This window comes from Erythrolamprus reginae, chromosome 7 (genome assembly GCF_031021105.1).
Source record: "Erythrolamprus reginae isolate rEryReg1 chromosome 7, rEryReg1.hap1, whole genome shotgun sequence".
NCBI lineage: Eukaryota > Metazoa > Chordata > Lepidosauria > Squamata > Dipsadidae > Erythrolamprus > Erythrolamprus reginae.
In genome coordinates, this window is record NC_091956.1 from 72,340,320 (window position 1) to 72,358,887 (window position 18,568).

The 18,568-nt window shown below is 39.1% G+C and overlaps 1 protein-coding gene across 6 annotated transcripts in view; it reads right to left on the bottom strand.

Annotated features, from left to right (window-relative positions):
* The window catches only part of LRBA (LPS responsive beige-like anchor protein), a 453,900-nt gene that overhangs the window by 405,445 nt on the left and 29,887 nt on the right, over positions 1–18,568 (bottom strand). For all 6 annotated transcript variants that reach the window (XM_070757811.1, XM_070757810.1, XM_070757809.1 and 3 more), the window contains exons 6-15: positions 16,123–16,244; positions 15,126–15,252; positions 13,754–13,873; positions 11,402–11,548; positions 8,399–8,596; positions 7,425–7,558; positions 3,431–3,539; positions 3,192–3,344; positions 841–1,009; positions 251–330 (exon numbers count right to left, since the gene is read on the bottom strand). In XM_070757811.1, coding sequence (XP_070613912.1) covers positions 251–330; positions 841–1,009; positions 3,192–3,344; positions 3,431–3,539; positions 7,425–7,558; positions 8,399–8,596; positions 11,402–11,548; positions 13,754–13,873; positions 15,126–15,252; positions 16,123–16,244 — 1,359 coding nt within the window. The remainder of the gene's footprint in view (positions 1–250; positions 331–840; positions 1,010–3,191; positions 3,345–3,430; positions 3,540–7,424; positions 7,559–8,398; positions 8,597–11,401; positions 11,549–13,753; positions 13,874–15,125; positions 15,253–16,122; positions 16,245–18,568) is intronic.

The window sequence follows — 18,568 nt, forward strand, 5'->3', positions numbered from 1 at the left end:
CCTTCTTTCTCACCTTAATTATTTACAGAGTCTGAACTTTCTTCAGCAAATGTTCAGTCATCAGAAATATAAAGTACACTCTAAAGCAAGAAGCCCCCCCCCCCCCAAATCCATTTCAATGAATGACGATTCCTAGATGTTGAGTTCGCTTCCCTTAGCATCTTAACAATTCTAGAAAACAATAAGCAGGGCAAATAGTTCTGTAAGCAAATAAAACTGGACAACACTTCTCAATTTGAAGATTTCTTACCTTTGTTACCAGCTGTTTAATAAACATCAGTAAACAGGCTCGCAGAGAAAGGATTTCTTTCTGATTAGGCCGAGGTCCGTCTTAATATGAAAGATTAGATTAGATTAGATTTATTGGATTTATATGCCGCCCCTCTCCGCAGACTCGGGGCGGCTCACAACAATGGTAAAAAACAATACATAGTAACAAATTTAATATTTAGCAATCTAAATTACAGTTTTAGGTTAAAAAAATCCAAAAGAAACCTCAATATATAAAAAACAAGCACACAATCAAATCATACACAGAAACTACATGGGCAAGGGGGAGATGTTTCAATTCAAGATACATTAGATTGCATCATATACTTAAAAGTCTGTTTATTACAATTTATTTATTTATTCATTTATTCATTCATTCATTCATTCATTTATTGGACTTATATGCATATGTATATATGCATATAAGTATATGCATATGTAAAACGTAACAATTACAGTAACTCCTAATACTTAAATTCTATAAATATTTAAAATACTATGTCAGCATTTAACTTATTCACAGTTCCAAATGTTGTATTATTGTTGTAAAACAAGATAATAAATACATACCTAAACCTTTAGGAGTAATTCCACTGCGGTCTTGAGGATTAACTACCCAATAGTAATACTTCAAGGTATGGACTGCCAATAGAACTGTACCAACTCGTCTAATTGCATTATATATATTTGCTATGCCAATGAATTCAGTGGACAAGTAAGTGTACAACATCAACTGAACCTGTATCATCCAATTAAAAAAAAAAAGCAAAGGAGAGTAACTAAGACTTCATACATAGGGGAAATAAAATAAATACCAGGAAGTGAGCACTCCCAAAGCTCTATTTATACATTTATTTATCTGGAATTAATACCAGTAGATATGATTTATAATATTCACAATGATTTTCAGAGATTTGCTTTGTGTTACCGTGTTTCCCTAAAAATAAGATGCTGTCTTATATTTTTAGAAGCCTGAAATAAGTGCTCCATGCACTCAAAAGCCCAATTTGGCTTATTATCAAGGGATGTCTTATTTTGGGGGAAACAGGGAATATCGGTGCATTATGTCTATGTATTGGGTTTATGTACAAAACAGTAAAATTGGGGGTTTGAATTCAAAACAAAGCAACCCATCAAAGCTCATTCTGTGATCTGCTTTCCACAGAATAAAATCTGAAACATTTCAAAAGTTCTATCTCATTGGACTAAAACTCAGAATATTCCAAGCCATATACCGTATTTTTTGGTGAATAAGACACACCGGTGTATAAGATGCACCTAGATTTTAGAGGAGGAAAGCAAGGAAAAAAGTATTCTGAACCAAATGGTGTAGTATTATATTGTTTAATAAAATACCAGCGTAGCAGAATACTTTTAAAAACCATGTACTTTTTATACACTTTTTACAATCCTCAAACTTGACAGCTTCAAGACTTGTTGACTTCAATTCTCAGAATTCCTTCTTTAGTCACAAGCCTTAAACATATCAGGTTTGAAGACCCTTGCTCTCCTACCTCAGGGGTCTTCAAACCTTCACCGAGGCCATGACGCTTGTTCCGATCCCCCAATGGAGAGACCGGTTTTCCCCCAGACAGGCGCTTCCCCCATGGCTCAACCGGTCACTTCCCTGCGAGGACCAGGAGAAGCGGGTGTATGGGAAGGTCTCCGTCTCTGACTACCTCTGCCTCCCTTATGACACCCCGAGATTGGGAGCGGGACACGGAACTGTCCTCCTGGTGCCCTAGGAGCGCCACTGCTGACGCGGTGGCTGCTCTCCGCAGGCTACTTGCACTTGCAGGGTTTGATGTAAGGATGCCGTCAGGAGTCAAACAGCAAGCAGATGGATTGGCCTGGCCTTCGCCCTTCCAACATGCTGCTTTCGCCGCCGCCACTTCTAATGGAGGCTGAGGCAAATGGGCAGTGCTGTGTTCTCATCAGATCTGCTTCATCCTTCCTCCTCAGCCGCCCGGGTTTCAGTTCCATCCGAAGAGGGGTGGCTGAAGAGGAAGGATGAAGCGTATCTGACTATTGGGTGGCAGTCAGGTGGTGGTGGCAGTCAGGTGACTTGCTTAATAGCCATTCTAAAACCATTCTAAAAAGGTTATGAAATTGAGTTCATCTCAATTGGTCCCAACAATAGTAATCAGTTAAGGACTGCCTGTATATGCTTGGCCACAATCAGGAGATTGTGAGTTCAATCCTAGGTAGAGGCAGATGTAGGATCTCCTGCTTGGGCAGGGGGTTGGACTAGATGACCTGCAAGGTCCCTTCCAACTCTTGTTAAAGAAGTATCGCAAGAAGGAGAGGGTCATCCACATTAACTTGCTTCCATGAGCCAAATGGCAAAATTCTTCGTGAAAGGGACAATTTCTTAAAAAAATAAGACTATCAAAAATGTTGTTTAGTAGTAACCAATTACTACTGATTACTTACCTGAAACAAAACACTCAGACCAATGTAGTTTTGTTTAAGTATGAAACAGCTGCTGTGTACTCAAAACAGTTTCACAAGTGAAACATTTTTTATTAATTTATATCATTAATTTGCTTCCCCCCCCCCCCCCCTTCTGTGCTCTATCTTCGAGACTGCCTGACAAGTGCCTGCAATTCTCCTGATAAGGTTTTTCCAACAGTGGTTTGCCATTGCCTCCTTTCTAGGGATGAGAGAAAGCAAACGGTCCAAGACCACTTGGGCTTTTTGCTCAAGGCACGACTAGAACTTCCGGTCTCTTGGTTTCTGACTGCTTAACTACTGCACCAAACTGAGTCTTTTAGTTCATGTTATTTTTCTCCAAAATAACGTATACCTTTTAACACAGGAAAGGGAAAATAAATCTAAATTATTGAATTCGCATACCACATTAGTACTAAAAGAAAAATCAAGTCGTTTTATGTTCTGTTCACAAATGGAATTTATCTTACCTTGGCTGGAGTATAAATCCATATTACTGGGTTCAGGAGAATATGATCACATAGCTGCTTCAGTAAGGGGGCTCCATTATGCAGATTGCTCAAATATTTAGCAAAGGCAAGGCAAAGGTCTAAGACAGTTTTGTTTATGTGTGCTTTGGAAGACTGTAGAAGGAAAAAGATACTTAAGCAATGATGAAGATGGCCAAAATGTTAAAAAATGGAAAGAAAATAAATCTAATTTTCTTTACCTTTTCAAGACTGTATCCTATTACAAGGAAGCCCTTACAAGAAAGCATTTGTTCTTGCATAGCAACTGAGTTCTTCAGCAACTCCATAATGAAAGCCAATAAAATAGAACTGAAAAACATATTGCATTGATGCAGCATATTAAAAAAATAGAACATTTAGGGTTTGGAGTAGGAATGCACATTTTTGTTGATTGATTTGATACTGGATCATTTTTCTCAATTCAGCAGACTACCTTATTTTTATGTTTCAGATAAAATTATTGCAGTTGCATAATTTACCACATTTTTTTGCCAAGGAACGACTATCACCCTATAGCAATCCCAAAGAGTGATGACTAGAATGAATATAAACATTAATGTTCCTGCTTCAAGAAATATTCAATGCTAGCAGGAAGCTTCATTATGGCATACAATACATAATCCAGTTTATAATACATACCTATATTAAGACAAACTGACTCTGAGAGTCAGTGAGCCATGTTTAAAATATATTACACTGCAAAGCGAGTCTAGAAGACCAGAATACAGTGTTCCCTTGATTTTCGCGGGTTTGAACTTCGCGAAAAGTCTATACCACGTTTTTTCAAAAATATTAATTAAAAAATACTTTGCGGTTTCCCCCCTTATATCACGGTTTTTCCTGCCCAATGACATCATATGTCATTGCCAAACTTTTGTCTGCCTTTAATAAATATTTTTAATATATATTTTTTTAAATAAACTCTAATAAATAAACATAGTGAGTAATAATCTAAATGGTTGCTAAGGGAATGGGAAATTGTAATTTAGGGGTTTAAAGTGTTAAGGGAAGGCTTATGATACTGTTCATAGCCAAAAATAGTGTATTTACTTCCGCATCTCTACTTTGCGGAAATTCGACTTTCGCGGGTGGTCTCAGAACGCATCCCCCGCGAAAATTGAGGGAACACTGTACATACAGATTGCAGATTAGAACTGAGTTTTATAGATTTTTATTTTTATTTTTTGGGTTATAAAATATAGTTCATTTCCCAGTATTACGGCTTTAAGCTATATGGAATTAAAAGTATGCAATTTAGAAAAATAATAAATGCAAATACTATTTTAAGCAACTCTTTAGCCTGACAAGTTGAGCAATTTAGAATGTTATGAATATGTTTATTGTACAAAATTCCTTCAAGAAATAATACCACAAAAATGGAAGTAACCAAATACAAAACCAGGTAACTTTGGCCAATTAAAATATTTGAGGTCAACAAACATGGTACCAATTATTTACCATTACAGTGGTACCTCTACTTAAGAACTTAATTCGTTCCATGACCAGGTTCTTAAGTAGAAACGTTCTTAAAGTAGAAGCAATTTTTCCCATAGGAATCAATGTAAAAGCAAATAATGTGTGCAAACCCATTAGGAAAGAAATAAAAGCTCAGAATTTGGGTGGGAGGAGGAGGAGGATGAAGAAGAGGAGGAGAGTTGCTGCTGAAAGAAGAAGGTGAGGTGAGGGGAATTTTAAAAATCCAAAACTTTAAGGCTTAAAAAAAAAAAGAGGGACTCTGAGGCGGCGAGGAAGAGCACGCACCTCCAATACATCCAGCGCGAGGCTGCCTCCCATACACTGCCTCCCATACACTGGCTGCTGCTACTGTTACCTGCTTCCTCTTCCTTCCCATGCTGAAGGGCTCCCCTCTCCTCTCGCTTGCTCTCTTTGTAGCTGGTGCCTTTCTTTCGCTGTAGTGGCTGTTCGGCTGCCCTGAGCGAAGAGAGCATTTCTTTTCTCTGGGCGCTGGCAGAGGTTTATTCCCTGTCCAAGCGCCCAGAAAAAGGAAAATGCTTTGTTCGCTCTGAACTGCCAAAACCTCCTTACGCGCCACCAAAAGGTTCCTCTAGCAGCCCAATGGCTGGGATTAAAAGGGGAATGGCCGGAAACTGGCCAGGCTTTTGTACCGCTGTCAAACTTCCTGGGGATTTTTTTCCAGGCTTGGGTTCTTAAGTAGAAAATGGTTCTTAAATAGAGGCAAAAAAATCTTGAACACCCGGTTCTTATCTAGAAAAGTTCTTAAGTAGAGGCATTCTTAAGTAGAGGTACCACTGTACTTTAGGAAAACAAGTCGAATAAAAACAGACAATCAGCAGGATGAATAAAAGAAATGTCTGTTATTTCTAGAAACATAGAAGACTGATGGCAGAAAAAGACCTCATGGTCCATCTAGTCTGCCCTTATATTATTTCCTGTATTTTATCTTACAATGGATATATGTTTATGCCAGACATGTTTATATTCAGTTACTGTGGATTTACCAACCACGTCTGCTGGAAGTTTGTTCCAAGGATCTACTACTCTTTCAGTGAAATAATCTAATATAACTTTAATATAATATAAATAATCTAATATAACTTTTTCATTTAGATGGTAAAATACTATGACATCTGGATCAAAATCAAACATTATAGCTTTGATTTATATTTATAATTCATATTGCTGCATAATTTATTTGGTGTGGGGGGAATTAGGTAATCTAATCCAGAATATGTCTCATTAAAATGTTACATATACAATAATAAAAAGTACCAATTGCTTTTGAAAGCTAGTGCATTTAAATCCTAAAGGCATTTCTAAGACAATTTCTGCAGAACAATTAAAATTGCCTGAAAACACACCCATTGTTCTTGACAATCCTATGGTAGTTTGTGCATATAAGATATTTTCCACTGATCAAATACTGCGGTCAGAAAAATAAACTCTCCTTGGCCAGAACCAGCAGCTCTGTAAAAAATAACCCTGTATACCTTTTTGACAGAAAGGAATTCATCCCTGAGGAATTTTTCATATCTCCCCCTCCCTGGCTCCATAAATTACATAGCTACTGAATGATGTACACATTTGTGTAGAAGACTTAGTGTCAATAATCTGACTTCATCTCAAGGTCTTCTCTGCACAACAGATTTAGCATGCTCTAACCTTGAAAATATAAATAATGTTCTCCATGCTGCAATATAATTGCATTACTTGGGGATAACCCACCCCCCACCCCCAAAAAAGAATCCTAAACATGTTCTCATGTGGTTTCACCTCAGATACATTTATATATGTAGGTCTATCTGTTAACATTCATTTTGTTTTCAACTTACTCTATCATCACAAACATTTCCAAAATTAGTGCAGTTCTACAGAGTTATCACTAAGAGATCAGGCATAAAAATTCTTTACTATTTGTTCTGCTGAGCTCTATGGTATGAGTCTTCCGAAAATTCAAGGGTACAAATTTCAGACACACACACACGAAAGTTCAAAAACAATGTTCTTTATCACAAAAATTCAAAAGAAACAAAGCACCCTTTTTTGTATTGCAAAGAACACTCGTCCCAAAACAACCTGGTAGTCGGTACAATCCCCTTAATCAGTCCTTAAGTACTTAGCTAGCAGCTGTGAAGAAACATCACAGCCCTCCTTCTTCCACGAAATGAAACACACACACTTTGCTCTGCTTTGATTTCAAAGTCGTGAAAAATCAACAAACCAAGTCCGGAAACAGCAAGGCACAGTCCTGAAGAACAACGATCAGATAATCTTCCACAACGGCCAAGCCAGCACGCTGCTATTTATATCAGCAGCTCTAATTACTGGAGCCTCCACCCAAACACAGGTGGCCTCTCTTATCTCCTGTAATATTGCTTCAATTGGTCTCTTCTATGCATAATTCTGCGCATCTAACACTTCCTCATCTGAATCGACCGAAGATAATGGAGATTGACTTCCTGGGCTGTGTGCCAAGCCCCCCTCTTCCAAGTCACCCCCACCTTCTTCTTCGTCCGAGGAAACTGCACTACCTGACTCTGTCGGCAATAAAAAAGGCCTATGACATGTTGATGTTTCCCCAGCATCCACCTCCACATTCCTTGGGGAAGGAGCTGGGCCAGAGCCAACCACAACACTATTAGAATGCAGTATTTTCTCTAACATTTAGACCACCCAAAATGAAAGGCAATTTGAAGGGAGAATAAAGATTCTTACCAAAGAGTTGTGTCAGGCTCATCCAAGGAATATTGCCTATAGTCCAGCTGTGCAAATAGAGGAAATAACACCTGGACTCCTCCAATAGAATGCATTGCACTTTGGATAGAATGAGTTATGACTGCTTTCACATCCTGTAATGTCAAAATTGAACACATTAAAGGTGGTTCTCCCCACCCCCACGCCCCTATTGTTATTTTTACACTTCAATGTACCAAAAGAGTTTCGGTAAGATCTTTGCATTACAGTGTTCCCTCAATTTTCGCGGGGGATGCGTTCCAAGACCGCCCACGAAAGTCGAATTTCCACGAAGTAGAGATGCGGAAGTAAATACACTATTTTTGGCTATTAACAGTATCACAAACCTTCACTTAACCCCTAAATTACAATTTCTTATTCCCTTAGTAACCATTTAGATTATTACTCACCATGTTTATTTATTAAAGTTCATTAAAAACATATTTATTAAAGGTGGAAGAAAGTTTGGTGATGACATATGATGTCACCGGGCGGGAAAAACCATGGTATAGGGGGAAACCGCAAAGTATTTTTAATTAATATTTTTGAAAAAACATGGTATAGACATTTCGCGAAGTTTGAACCCGCGAAAATCAAGGGAACACTGTATTTACATTATAGTGCCCTGCTAAAGTCATATACACTGTGAGACCACAACTGTGTTTTACACAGCAAATCTAAATAAAAGCCTTTAAAATAAGGATAAGAGCAGAACTTCTACCAGGACTTAAAGCAACGGATATGTTTAGCTTGACAAAAAAAAATGCAAGGGCTTGAGAGCTTATGATTACACATCACTAATCATTCACATGTGATCTGAAAACAGGCTATGTGTTGAAAGGATCAAGCCATAAACCTTAAATCTTTTGGAGAACACACTAAAAGATCAAAACACACCCTAGAGAGGGGGAAATTAAATACATCTATGAACCTGAAATCAGACTACACCAAAATACCTGCAACATGAGGGCATGTGGTGAATGTACAAAGATAGAAGGATTGTCCTTGGGTGATGATTCAAGACAGAGCTGTGCATCTGTAGCCCTTGGGTTGTATGTAAAGGCAATAGCATTAGACAGTTTCCCATCATATAATAACTGTTTATGATGATCAGCTAGGAAGAGATCACTTTCTCCCTTGAACTTATAAGTTCCCTAAAATGAAAGATTAAAAGAAAGAATATTTAACCAGGATGCAATTGGAATGCAAAGTTTCACGTGTAAGTGATTCAGGATGGTTCAACTGCACGTCTGAGATGCGTCAATGAGAAAAAGAGCAATTACAATATTTTTGAAAATAAATTCTACATTTGTACCTTGGCATTGTTTATTTGTTTAAAAAAGAGATAAGGATAGGAGAAAATATATTTGAATACTATTTATTGGAAAAAATGGTCGGTCCTCTCCCCCCTGCTATTTAATAACTACATGAAACCACTGGGTGAGATCATCCAAGGGCATGGGGTGAGGTATCATCAATATGCCGATGATACCCAGTTATACATCTCCACCCCATGTCCAGTCAATGAAGCAGTGGAAGTGATGTGCCGGTGCCTGGAGGCTGTTGGGGCCTGGATGGGTGTCAACAAACTCAAACTCAACCCAGACAAGACGGAGTGGCTGTGGGTCTTGCCTCCCAAGGACAATTCCATCTGTCCGTCCATTACCCTGGGGGGAGAATCATTGACCCCCTCAGAGAGGGTTCGCAACTTGGGCGTCCTCCTCAATCCACAGCTCACATTAGAGAAACATCTTTCAGCTGTGGTGAGGGGGGCGTTCGCCCAGGTTCACCTGGTGCACCAGTTGCGACCCTATTTGGACCGGGAGTCACTGCTCACAGTAACTCATGCCCTCATCACCTCGGGGCTCGACTACTGTAACGCTCTCTACATGGGGCTACCTTTGAAAAGTGTTCGGAAACTTCAGATCGTGCAGAATGCAGCTGTGAGAGCTTTCCCAAATATGCCCATGTTACACCAACACTCCGCAGTCTGCATTGGTTGCCGATTAGTTTCTGGTCACAATTCAAAGTGTTGGTTATGACCTATAAAGCCCTTCATGGCACCGGACCAGATTACCTCAGGGACCGCCTTCTGCTGCACGAATCCCAGCAACCAGTTAGGTCCCACAGAGTGGGTCTTCTCCGGGTCCCGTCAACCAAACAATGTCGCTTGGCGGGACCCAGAGGAAGAGCCTTCTCTGTGGCAGCCCCGGCCCTCTGGAACCAACTCCCCCCAGAGATTAGAATTGCCCCCACCCTACTTGCCTTTCAAAAGCTGCTTAAAACCTACCTCTGCCGCCAGGCATGGGGGAAGTGAAATACACTTCCCCCTAGGCCTTTACAATTTTATGCATGGTATGTCTGTATGTATGATTGGTTTTTATATAATGGGTTTTTAACTGTTTTTAGTATTGGATTTTGTTATATACTGTTTTATTGCTGTTGTTAGCCGCGGAGAGGGGCGGCATACAAATCCAATAACTAAATAAATTAAATAAATAAAAAAAATTTGTCGAACGTTCAGAAGTTCAGGTAAACTTGACTTAGGACTGTTCTTTCAGCTACCGTTAAAAATTACAACGGAATTGATGTTATTAAGCAAGGTGCTCAGATGGCCGTCTCAATAATTGTCATGATTTACAACAATAATAGTCAGGTGGTTAAGTTGAGAAATATTTGTATATGATGTAGAGAAGTGATGGCGAACCTACGACACGTGTGCCACAGGTGGCATGCAGAGCAATATCTGTGACACACGAGTTGTTACCCTAGCTCAGCTCCAACATGCATGTGTGCCGGCCAGCTGATTTTGGGCTCGCACAGAGGCTCTGGGACGGCATTTTTGGCTTCCAGAGAGTCTCCGGGGAGGTGGGGAAGGGCGTTTTTACCCTCCCCCTGCTCTAGGGAGTCCTTGGAGAGGGACGGCATACAAATCTAATAAATAAATAAATAAAACACAAGCCTACAGGGCCCACCAGAAGTTGGAAAATAGGCGGTATCCGGCCTCCATAGGGCCTCCGGGGCAGTGGGAGAAGCTGTTTTCACCCTCTCCAGGTATTGAATTATGGGTGTGGGCATTTACACATGCGCAATAGTATGGACCCGTGCTCTTTCGGCACCCGAGGAAAAAAAGATTCACCATCACTGATGTAAAGAGATTTACATGTAAAATTCACACACACACACAGTCAATCTCAAGCCATATAATACTTGAACTCTATGCTTGGAGCTTAGCTGAGGGACAAGTGGGTCAAATCCTGCGTTTCTGAGTTTACAAGCAGTTTAAATTAGTAATATTTTACTATTATATTTGGCATAAAGTAAATGGAAATCAAAATATTTAAAAATCCACTCATCACTTAACAGGTACAGTGGTACCTCATCTTACGAACGCCTCTTCTAACGAACTTTTCAAGATACGAACCCGGTGTTTAAGATTTTTTTGCCTCTTCTTCCGAACTATTTTCACCTTACGAACCCAAGCAGCTGCTGCTGGGATGAAGGGGTTTCTTTTCCCCCCTTTTTTGAAGAAAGAAAAGGGAGGGGCGGCTTGGAGGGGGAAAGATTTTGCAGAGAACAGCGTGCTTGCAGAGGCACTGAAACGGTGTCTTTTGAAGAAAGAAAAGGGAGGGGTGCCCCCCTTGCCTTTCTTCCTTCCCACTCACCCTTTAGCCTAGCCTTGCTTCTTCCACCCGCCCCCTTTAGCTGCTCCTCCCTGCCCTCTGTTCGCCTCCCTTCTAAAGTTTGGGATTTTCCTGAAGGATTTGCACACATTATTTGCTTTTACATTGATTCCTATGGGAAGCATTGTTTCATCTTATGAACTTTTCACCTTACGAACCTCCTCCTGGAACCAATTAAGTTCGTATCATGAGGTACCACTGTATTTTTAAAATCAAACCAGCATAATATTAAGTTTTTGTCAGTTTCATCAAAATCCTCTTACGATTTATACATACTTTGTATCCCAGACCAAGTTGATAAATCGCAAAGATCTGAGCAGCATTGAGAGCTTCACTGAAAAGATAAACAGCTGTCATCTGGCCACAAAACACTCGATTGGCGTCTGCTGTTTCTGAAGAGCCCAGGAAACATTTGTCAAATGTCTAAGGAAGTAATAAAAAAATCGAGTCAATGTTTAATTTGCTTTTGAAAGTGAAGACTATATACATGATAAAATATCTTCCATTCTTTTTTTCTTTTTCTTGTTGTATATGTATTTGGGATAGAGGTGAGTTGGAACCGTTCTATAGAACCGGTAGTAGGAATTCCCCCTCTCGCCAAACCGCGAGTGATCCCTCATTGGCCACACCCCTGAACCAGCTCTAATGGCAGCGCCTATTTTGTTTTTGGCTTCTGTGCATGCGCAAAGCTGTTTTTTTGCTTCTGCGCAAGCACAGAAGCTTGGGTTTTGGCACTGTGCATGCGCACACAGAAAGTGTGCATACTCACACAGCGCAGGAGGAAGCAAATTGGAAACAAGGTAAGTTAGAATCCACCCCTGATTTGGAATGGGTAAAGTAGTTCAGTCACTGGAGTTGTGAACATAGCTTCCTTAAAATCAATTTTAATGAAGTCAGAATTTAATTTGTTATTCTTTTTGAAGGATTAGTTATCATAACATAAATATCATAAATTATATTTTCTTCTGTACCATTGTACTCCAGGTGGTATGGTAGTGATTGTGATGTTTTTGTTATTTGGATTGTTTTTATATTGAATACAGATGTGAGTATTACACATAGTACTAATATAATTTAATTAATAATAGTAACAAAGTAGAAAATCACATGAATTATTTCTCATCCACATTTATTTACTTAGTTGGTAAGACTATTTTTACATATTCATTCATTCATTCATTCATTCTCCAAGTGTCACCGATAGGCCGAAGAGAATATATAGAACTTTTATATTTTAATCTGTAAATATTGCTAAAGATATAAAATAAGAGTTCAGTTACAATTTAAGTGATACATATAACAAACTAATAAATGTGAATAAGAAAAAATATATATGTATTTTTCTACTTATTACTTATGCTAAGTCCATACAACAAAAACATTGTAGTTACCATCACGCTGCCCAGAATAGAAGGCTAGGTAGGCAAATATGTAAATAAGAAGAAACAATGGTATTCCAATTACCCATCAAGCTCCGATCAATTACAAAGTAAAATTGTTTTCACGACGTTAAGAGTAAGGCACCAAGTGATCAAGATATTCAATGCTTTGAGATCACCTCTGAGAAAGCTTACCACTAAAAATGCCTGCCTTCTGAACCCTGAGGTCCCTCATCTCTAACAGAATTGGCTTGAATTCTTTAAGACAATGTAGTGTTGCATATACTCTAAAGCGGGATGTCGAACTTTTAATAGCATATAAGGGGATATGCACATTATTCCACACTAATACTGTTGTGGTTAGCTCTGGCCCTGCTCCTGCCCCAAGGACTGTGGATGTGGGGGAGACATCCACATGCTGCAGGCCTGTTTTGCCCCCCCTCCGGTGGAATCTGCTGATGAAGGCTCCTCCGACCAAGAAGACATGAGTGACAGAGAGGAGGAGAGTGTGGCAGACAGCTCAGAAGGAGATCAATTATCTAGCTCCTCCTTGGATTCAGAACAAGAGTTAATGATACAGCCACGCATGCGGAGAGTGATGCATAGGCAACAACAACTGAGAGATTATTAGCAAAGAAAATGAGGCCACCTGTGGTTGGGTAGGGCTGTGGTAATTAGTGAGGCTGCTATAAATAGCAACCTGTGATTTCGGCCACTGTGGAGGATTATCTGATCCTTGTGTTTCGTGCCTGCCTTGCTGACTTTGACCCTTGTGTGCTGATTTTTCCCTGCTTTGAAACTAAACCAGAGTAAAGTGTCTTTCACTTTGTGAAAGAAGAAGGACTGTGAATTGCCTCACAGCTGCAAGCTAAGTATCACAGAACTGATAAGGGACTTGTACAAATTACCAGTTTGTTTGGAGACGAGTGCTCTTTGCTGTACAAAAAGAGTGCTCTGCTTATTTGCAATTTCGGTATAAAGAACATTGTTTTGAATTTTCAAACGTATGTGTGTCTGAAATTGTATCTGTGCATTTTTGGGAGGATTCTACCAGAGAGCTCGACAGAACAAATACCCTGTAAAATTGTGAGAGGCCTACTCAAAATCTCTGCTTCAAATTATTGTTAAAATGCTGGCACAAAAATTAAGAGAACAATAATTTTTCATTTTTAAACTTTAACATAAGCAACATGGGACAGAAAAGACATGCAATATTCCCGGTAAATAACTGATAAAGTAAATTACTTACATCACTGGCATTGACAAACCATGTTATCTCTCCGTACGATGCTAGTTCTCCATTCACATAACATCTGAGTTCACTGTTCTTCCAGCGATTATAGATATGAACAATAGTAACCATGTACCACTATATAAGAAATATAGATTAATTATACAAAGTATGAAAATAGAGTGTTTTTAATATTTTGAAAACAAAAGAAATCAATAAATTCCTGAAAAGATCTTTAAATAGCTAGTTATTACAGAATTAGAAATCTTAAAGTTGTTCCTTTTAAATTATTATAGGATTTTATATTAGAATTTTGCTTGTGTATCTCTCTCTAAAAAGCAGACTATAAAAACGAATGTCAATCTAATATCGCTAACGCCAATGACCATTAATTGTCAAATGCAGAAATATCTATTATACATTTTATTAATTATAAATTAAACATAATGTGGAAGAAAGCTTACACCAAACAGAGTATGGTGAATTAGAGCTCTTTCTTCACAGATAAGTCCAGCTGTAATAGATTGGGGGGAAAGTAGATGTTTTTTCCTTATCTGGTGTTTTGGAAAGAATCCAAACTTCTGGAAGATATAAATTATTTCCTGTACAGTGGATTCATAACTGTTCTAAAGGAACCAGGAATCTCTGTGTGTTCTCCATCTACTTACTAGTTGATAAATAGAATGATAAATAGAATTCAAACAGAAGCAGAAACCATGTTGCTGATAGTTGGACTACTGAATGCCTGAATGGCTTTTGGCACTTAATATGGAATGTGTTGGAAAAGGAACTATTTTATTTGAGTCTAAAGCATGCAGATCAAACAAATAAAGCACAATGCACAGTTCCCAATGAAAATGAAAATCACCATGGAACTGATAAAAAGTAAAAAAGTAACGAAAAACTAAAGCAAAAAGTTACCTACTAGCAAAACAGAAATAATCTACACTTTGACACAAAAGATGAAGTTTACTTCTAAATGAATCTGCAATCTCTGATAGAAATCAATCTCTTTCTTTCACTGGGAGGCAGTAGATTAGGAAAATATTGTGTAAAGAAATTATGAATGTTAAAGCTGTTATAGGGAACAAAAAAAACCCTTCTGTGCCACTTAAAGGAGCAAACAATAAGATAAAATATATAAAAGCAGAAACGAAGGTAAACTCAATCTACAAAACTAAAAGAAAGACCGAAAAGACTGTAAATTAGGCTTATAGGAAAGTTATCTGGGATGTAGGTTAAATGAGGTATAAGAACAAGAGTGATACCATATTACTTAAATTTAAGTGCTACCTGTGAAGGATTAAACCCTTTGAGGATGAAACCAATAGCTACTGGGCTGTTTGCCAGTGGCTGGATCTTCCAAAACAAACCGATGCATGACACGTACCTTTTGCGGCTTGAAATCGAATTTCACACAGTGCTGGAAACCTTTTCCTTTTGACTTAATTGATGTCACAACCAAACAGCCTCCCACAAAATGAGCGGAATAACCAAGCCCTTTACTTGTTCTAAAACTGAAACAAGTAAATAAAATTATTACGCTTATATTTATTTACATGTATTGATGAAAGTCAATTTTATAAGCAGGTATATTACAACAATATTAAATATATCAGGATATATTTATATACATACAGGTAGTCCCCGGGTTACGTCATCCCCGACGTACGTCGTTTCGTCGTTACGACAACCCGGGGACAGCTTCGAAGCCACCGCTGCCGCCTCCATTCGGGCAAAGGGATCTCTGCGGTGGGTGGTGGCTTCGGAGACCCCGCAAAGACCCCCCTCGCCTGAACGGAGGCAGCAGTGGCTTCAAGCGACCAACAGCCAGTCCTTCTCAGCGCTGCATTGCTGCAATCTGTGAGGCTACCGCTGCCGCCGCCTCCGTTCAGGCAAGGGGATCTCCACGGTGAGCAGCCTTGGAGGCTACAGCAACGCAGCACTGAGAAGGACCGGCTGTTGGTCCCTTGAAGCCGGTCCTTCTCGGCGCTGCGTTGCTGTAGCCTCCGAGGCTGCCCACCGCAGAGATCCCCTCGCCCAAACGTTCAGCAGGAGGCTTCACCGGCTGTTGGTTCCGTGAAGAAGCCAGCCCCCCACCACCGCCGTGTAAATCGGAATATTCATGTAAAATGGAATATTCCGACTTACACCAAACTCGGCTTACAACAGGCCGTGGGAACAGATCCCCGTCATAAGTCGGGGACTACCTGTATTTATAATAAAATATAGAGTACCAATAAAGTACCAGGACTAGCACTGATGATGTTACCTAGTTAGGGTAACGATACATCTGCAAGAAAACAAGCAATTCAGAGAGCACAAAGCACCCCTCGAATTACATAGCAAATACTGTATATAAATATATAAAATGCATATATACATACCAATATAAGTAAGGCTTATCTTTGTCTACATTGATATTATTTACAGGATCCATTCTTAACCAAGTATGAAAGGTAAATCCATTCTGGTATGGCCACTTTGCTATAGGAGGTAAGGCAATAGCCTAAAAAAAGGAATGGATTATCATAAATGAAATGATTTTTTAAAACTTTAACATATGTTTTAATATTCTTATATTCCTTTCAACCTTTGCTGTAAGTTAAAGTGCATTTTATGTATGCAAAGGAAGTATTTTCCTTTGTGTTTTGCTTTTTTAATGTTTTAATATTTAATTACATTTAATAAATTTAATAAATGTGAAATACTTTGAAATATAAGATCAGAAAGGATAGGATACCAGTAAAATGACAGAAATGTTGACCGTTCACAATTGAATGTGAATTCAAAGTGAGACACTTTCAGTGAGGTGGATGAATGGACGCTCTGCATTTTCTATAGCAGGAGTCTCCAACCTTGGACAATTTTATGACTTATTGGCTTCAACTCCCAGAATCGAAGTCCACAAGCATGCGCTGGCTGAGGAATTCTGGGAGTTGAAGTCAACAAGTTGTAAAGTTGCCAAGGTTGGAGGACCCCTGTTATAGAGAATATTGCAGCCGAAACATAAGATTCAGATTTCTTGCAATATAATTCTCTCTGCAGTAAAGATAGATCTTGGGATCGTCCTCATATATTCTGCATAGCTGGTGGCATTTTTTTGTTTCTTTGAGTGGTGGACACAGAAATTGAGATACAGTGATACCTTGTCTTACAAACTTAATTGGTTCCGGGACGAGGTTCTTAAGGTGAAAAGTTTGTAAGACGAAACAATGTTTCCCATAGGAATCAATGGAAAAGAGATTAATGCGTGCAAGCCCAAAATTCACCCCTTTTGCCAGCCGAAGCGCCCGTTTTTGCACTGCTGGGATGCCCCGAGGCTCCCCTCCATGGGAAACCCCATCTCTGGACTTCTGTGTTTTTGTGATGCTGCAGGGGAATCCCAGAATCGCAAAAACGGGCGCTTCGCTAGCAACGGAAGTCTGGAGGTGGGGTTTCCCAGCGAAGGGAGCATCAGTGAAATCGCAGCATCACAAAAACACCAAAGTCCTCGAAACTCCACCTCCGGACCTCTGTGTTTTTGCAATGCTGCGATTTCACTGAGGCTCCCCTTGCTGGGAAGCACCACCTCCGGACTTCTGTTGCCAGCGAAGCGCTCATTTTGGCACTGCTGGGATTCCCCTGTTGGGATTCACCTGCAGCATCACAAAAACATGGAAGTCTGGAGGTGGTGTTTCCCATGGAGGGGAGCCTCAGGGAAATCCCAGCAGTGCAAAAACGGGTGCTTCGCTGGCAATGGAAGTCCGGAGGCGGGGCATCCCAGCAGCGGCAGTGGGTTTGTAAGGTGAAAATAGTTTGTAAGAAGAGGCAAAAAAATCTTAAACCCCGGGTTTGTATCTCGAAAAGTTTGTATGACGAGGCGTTTGTAAGACAAGGTATCACTGTATTTGCAATCAGCTGGGAATCACAGTCTCCATCATCATCTGAGCGGTTAATATAGCCCTTTCTAAGGATTCAAATTTTGACCTTGCCTCACTTTTGTAATCATGCTGGAATTTAATATATTTTTTATTATCTCTTGAAGACTGAAAACCCTTTAGAAGTGCAAAGTTTGTATTTGCTATGTGATTCCCTCTTTAATCTATTTATAAAGAAAGAAAAGTACTGTACCTATTTCCAGCTTTGAAAGACTTTGTTTTTTTCTAATATGCAGCTAAACGATGACTATATATTTTCCTTTGGAAAGTTTTTAAATACGAAGAATATGGATTATTTGATTTAAAGAAAGATGTGGAACTTAACTAAAAATATCTTCTCCTGTGGGAAAGAATGTCTGTGTTTTTAAGTTGCTGATAAGAAGGCTTTGAACATTAACTACCAGATGGCTATGTTAAAGGAAATTTATGATTTGTGGGTTCAAGAATTGTAAGAGTACGAAACCCTATATTGCAATCAAAAAGTGCTGAAGAGAATCAAGTCTCTTTGAATAAAATAGAAAAATTATTATGGAGGATCCTAAAATTATAGCCTAAAAGAAAGTGATGGAAATATTGGATTTACAAATGGACCTGGAGGACTATTGAAAAAAACAACACATGCACAAATAAGATATAAGAAAGATGTGAATTATGATACTGCTTAAGTACCTATTCAAACAAACCACTTCTCACTTCAACCCATGATATCAAAATCTGTGACAACTCCTTTTAATTTATTTTAAGCTGAGTTTATTAATTAATTATTCTTAAGTGAATTCATCTCCTTTGCATGCCACCCCAATATGTTCTATAAAACGTATTCTCATCTGAACAGCCCTGACTATAAACTTAGCAGTTCTAGAAACTACATATACATTTGTACCCTGAAGAAAATAGGATAATTGTTTATTAC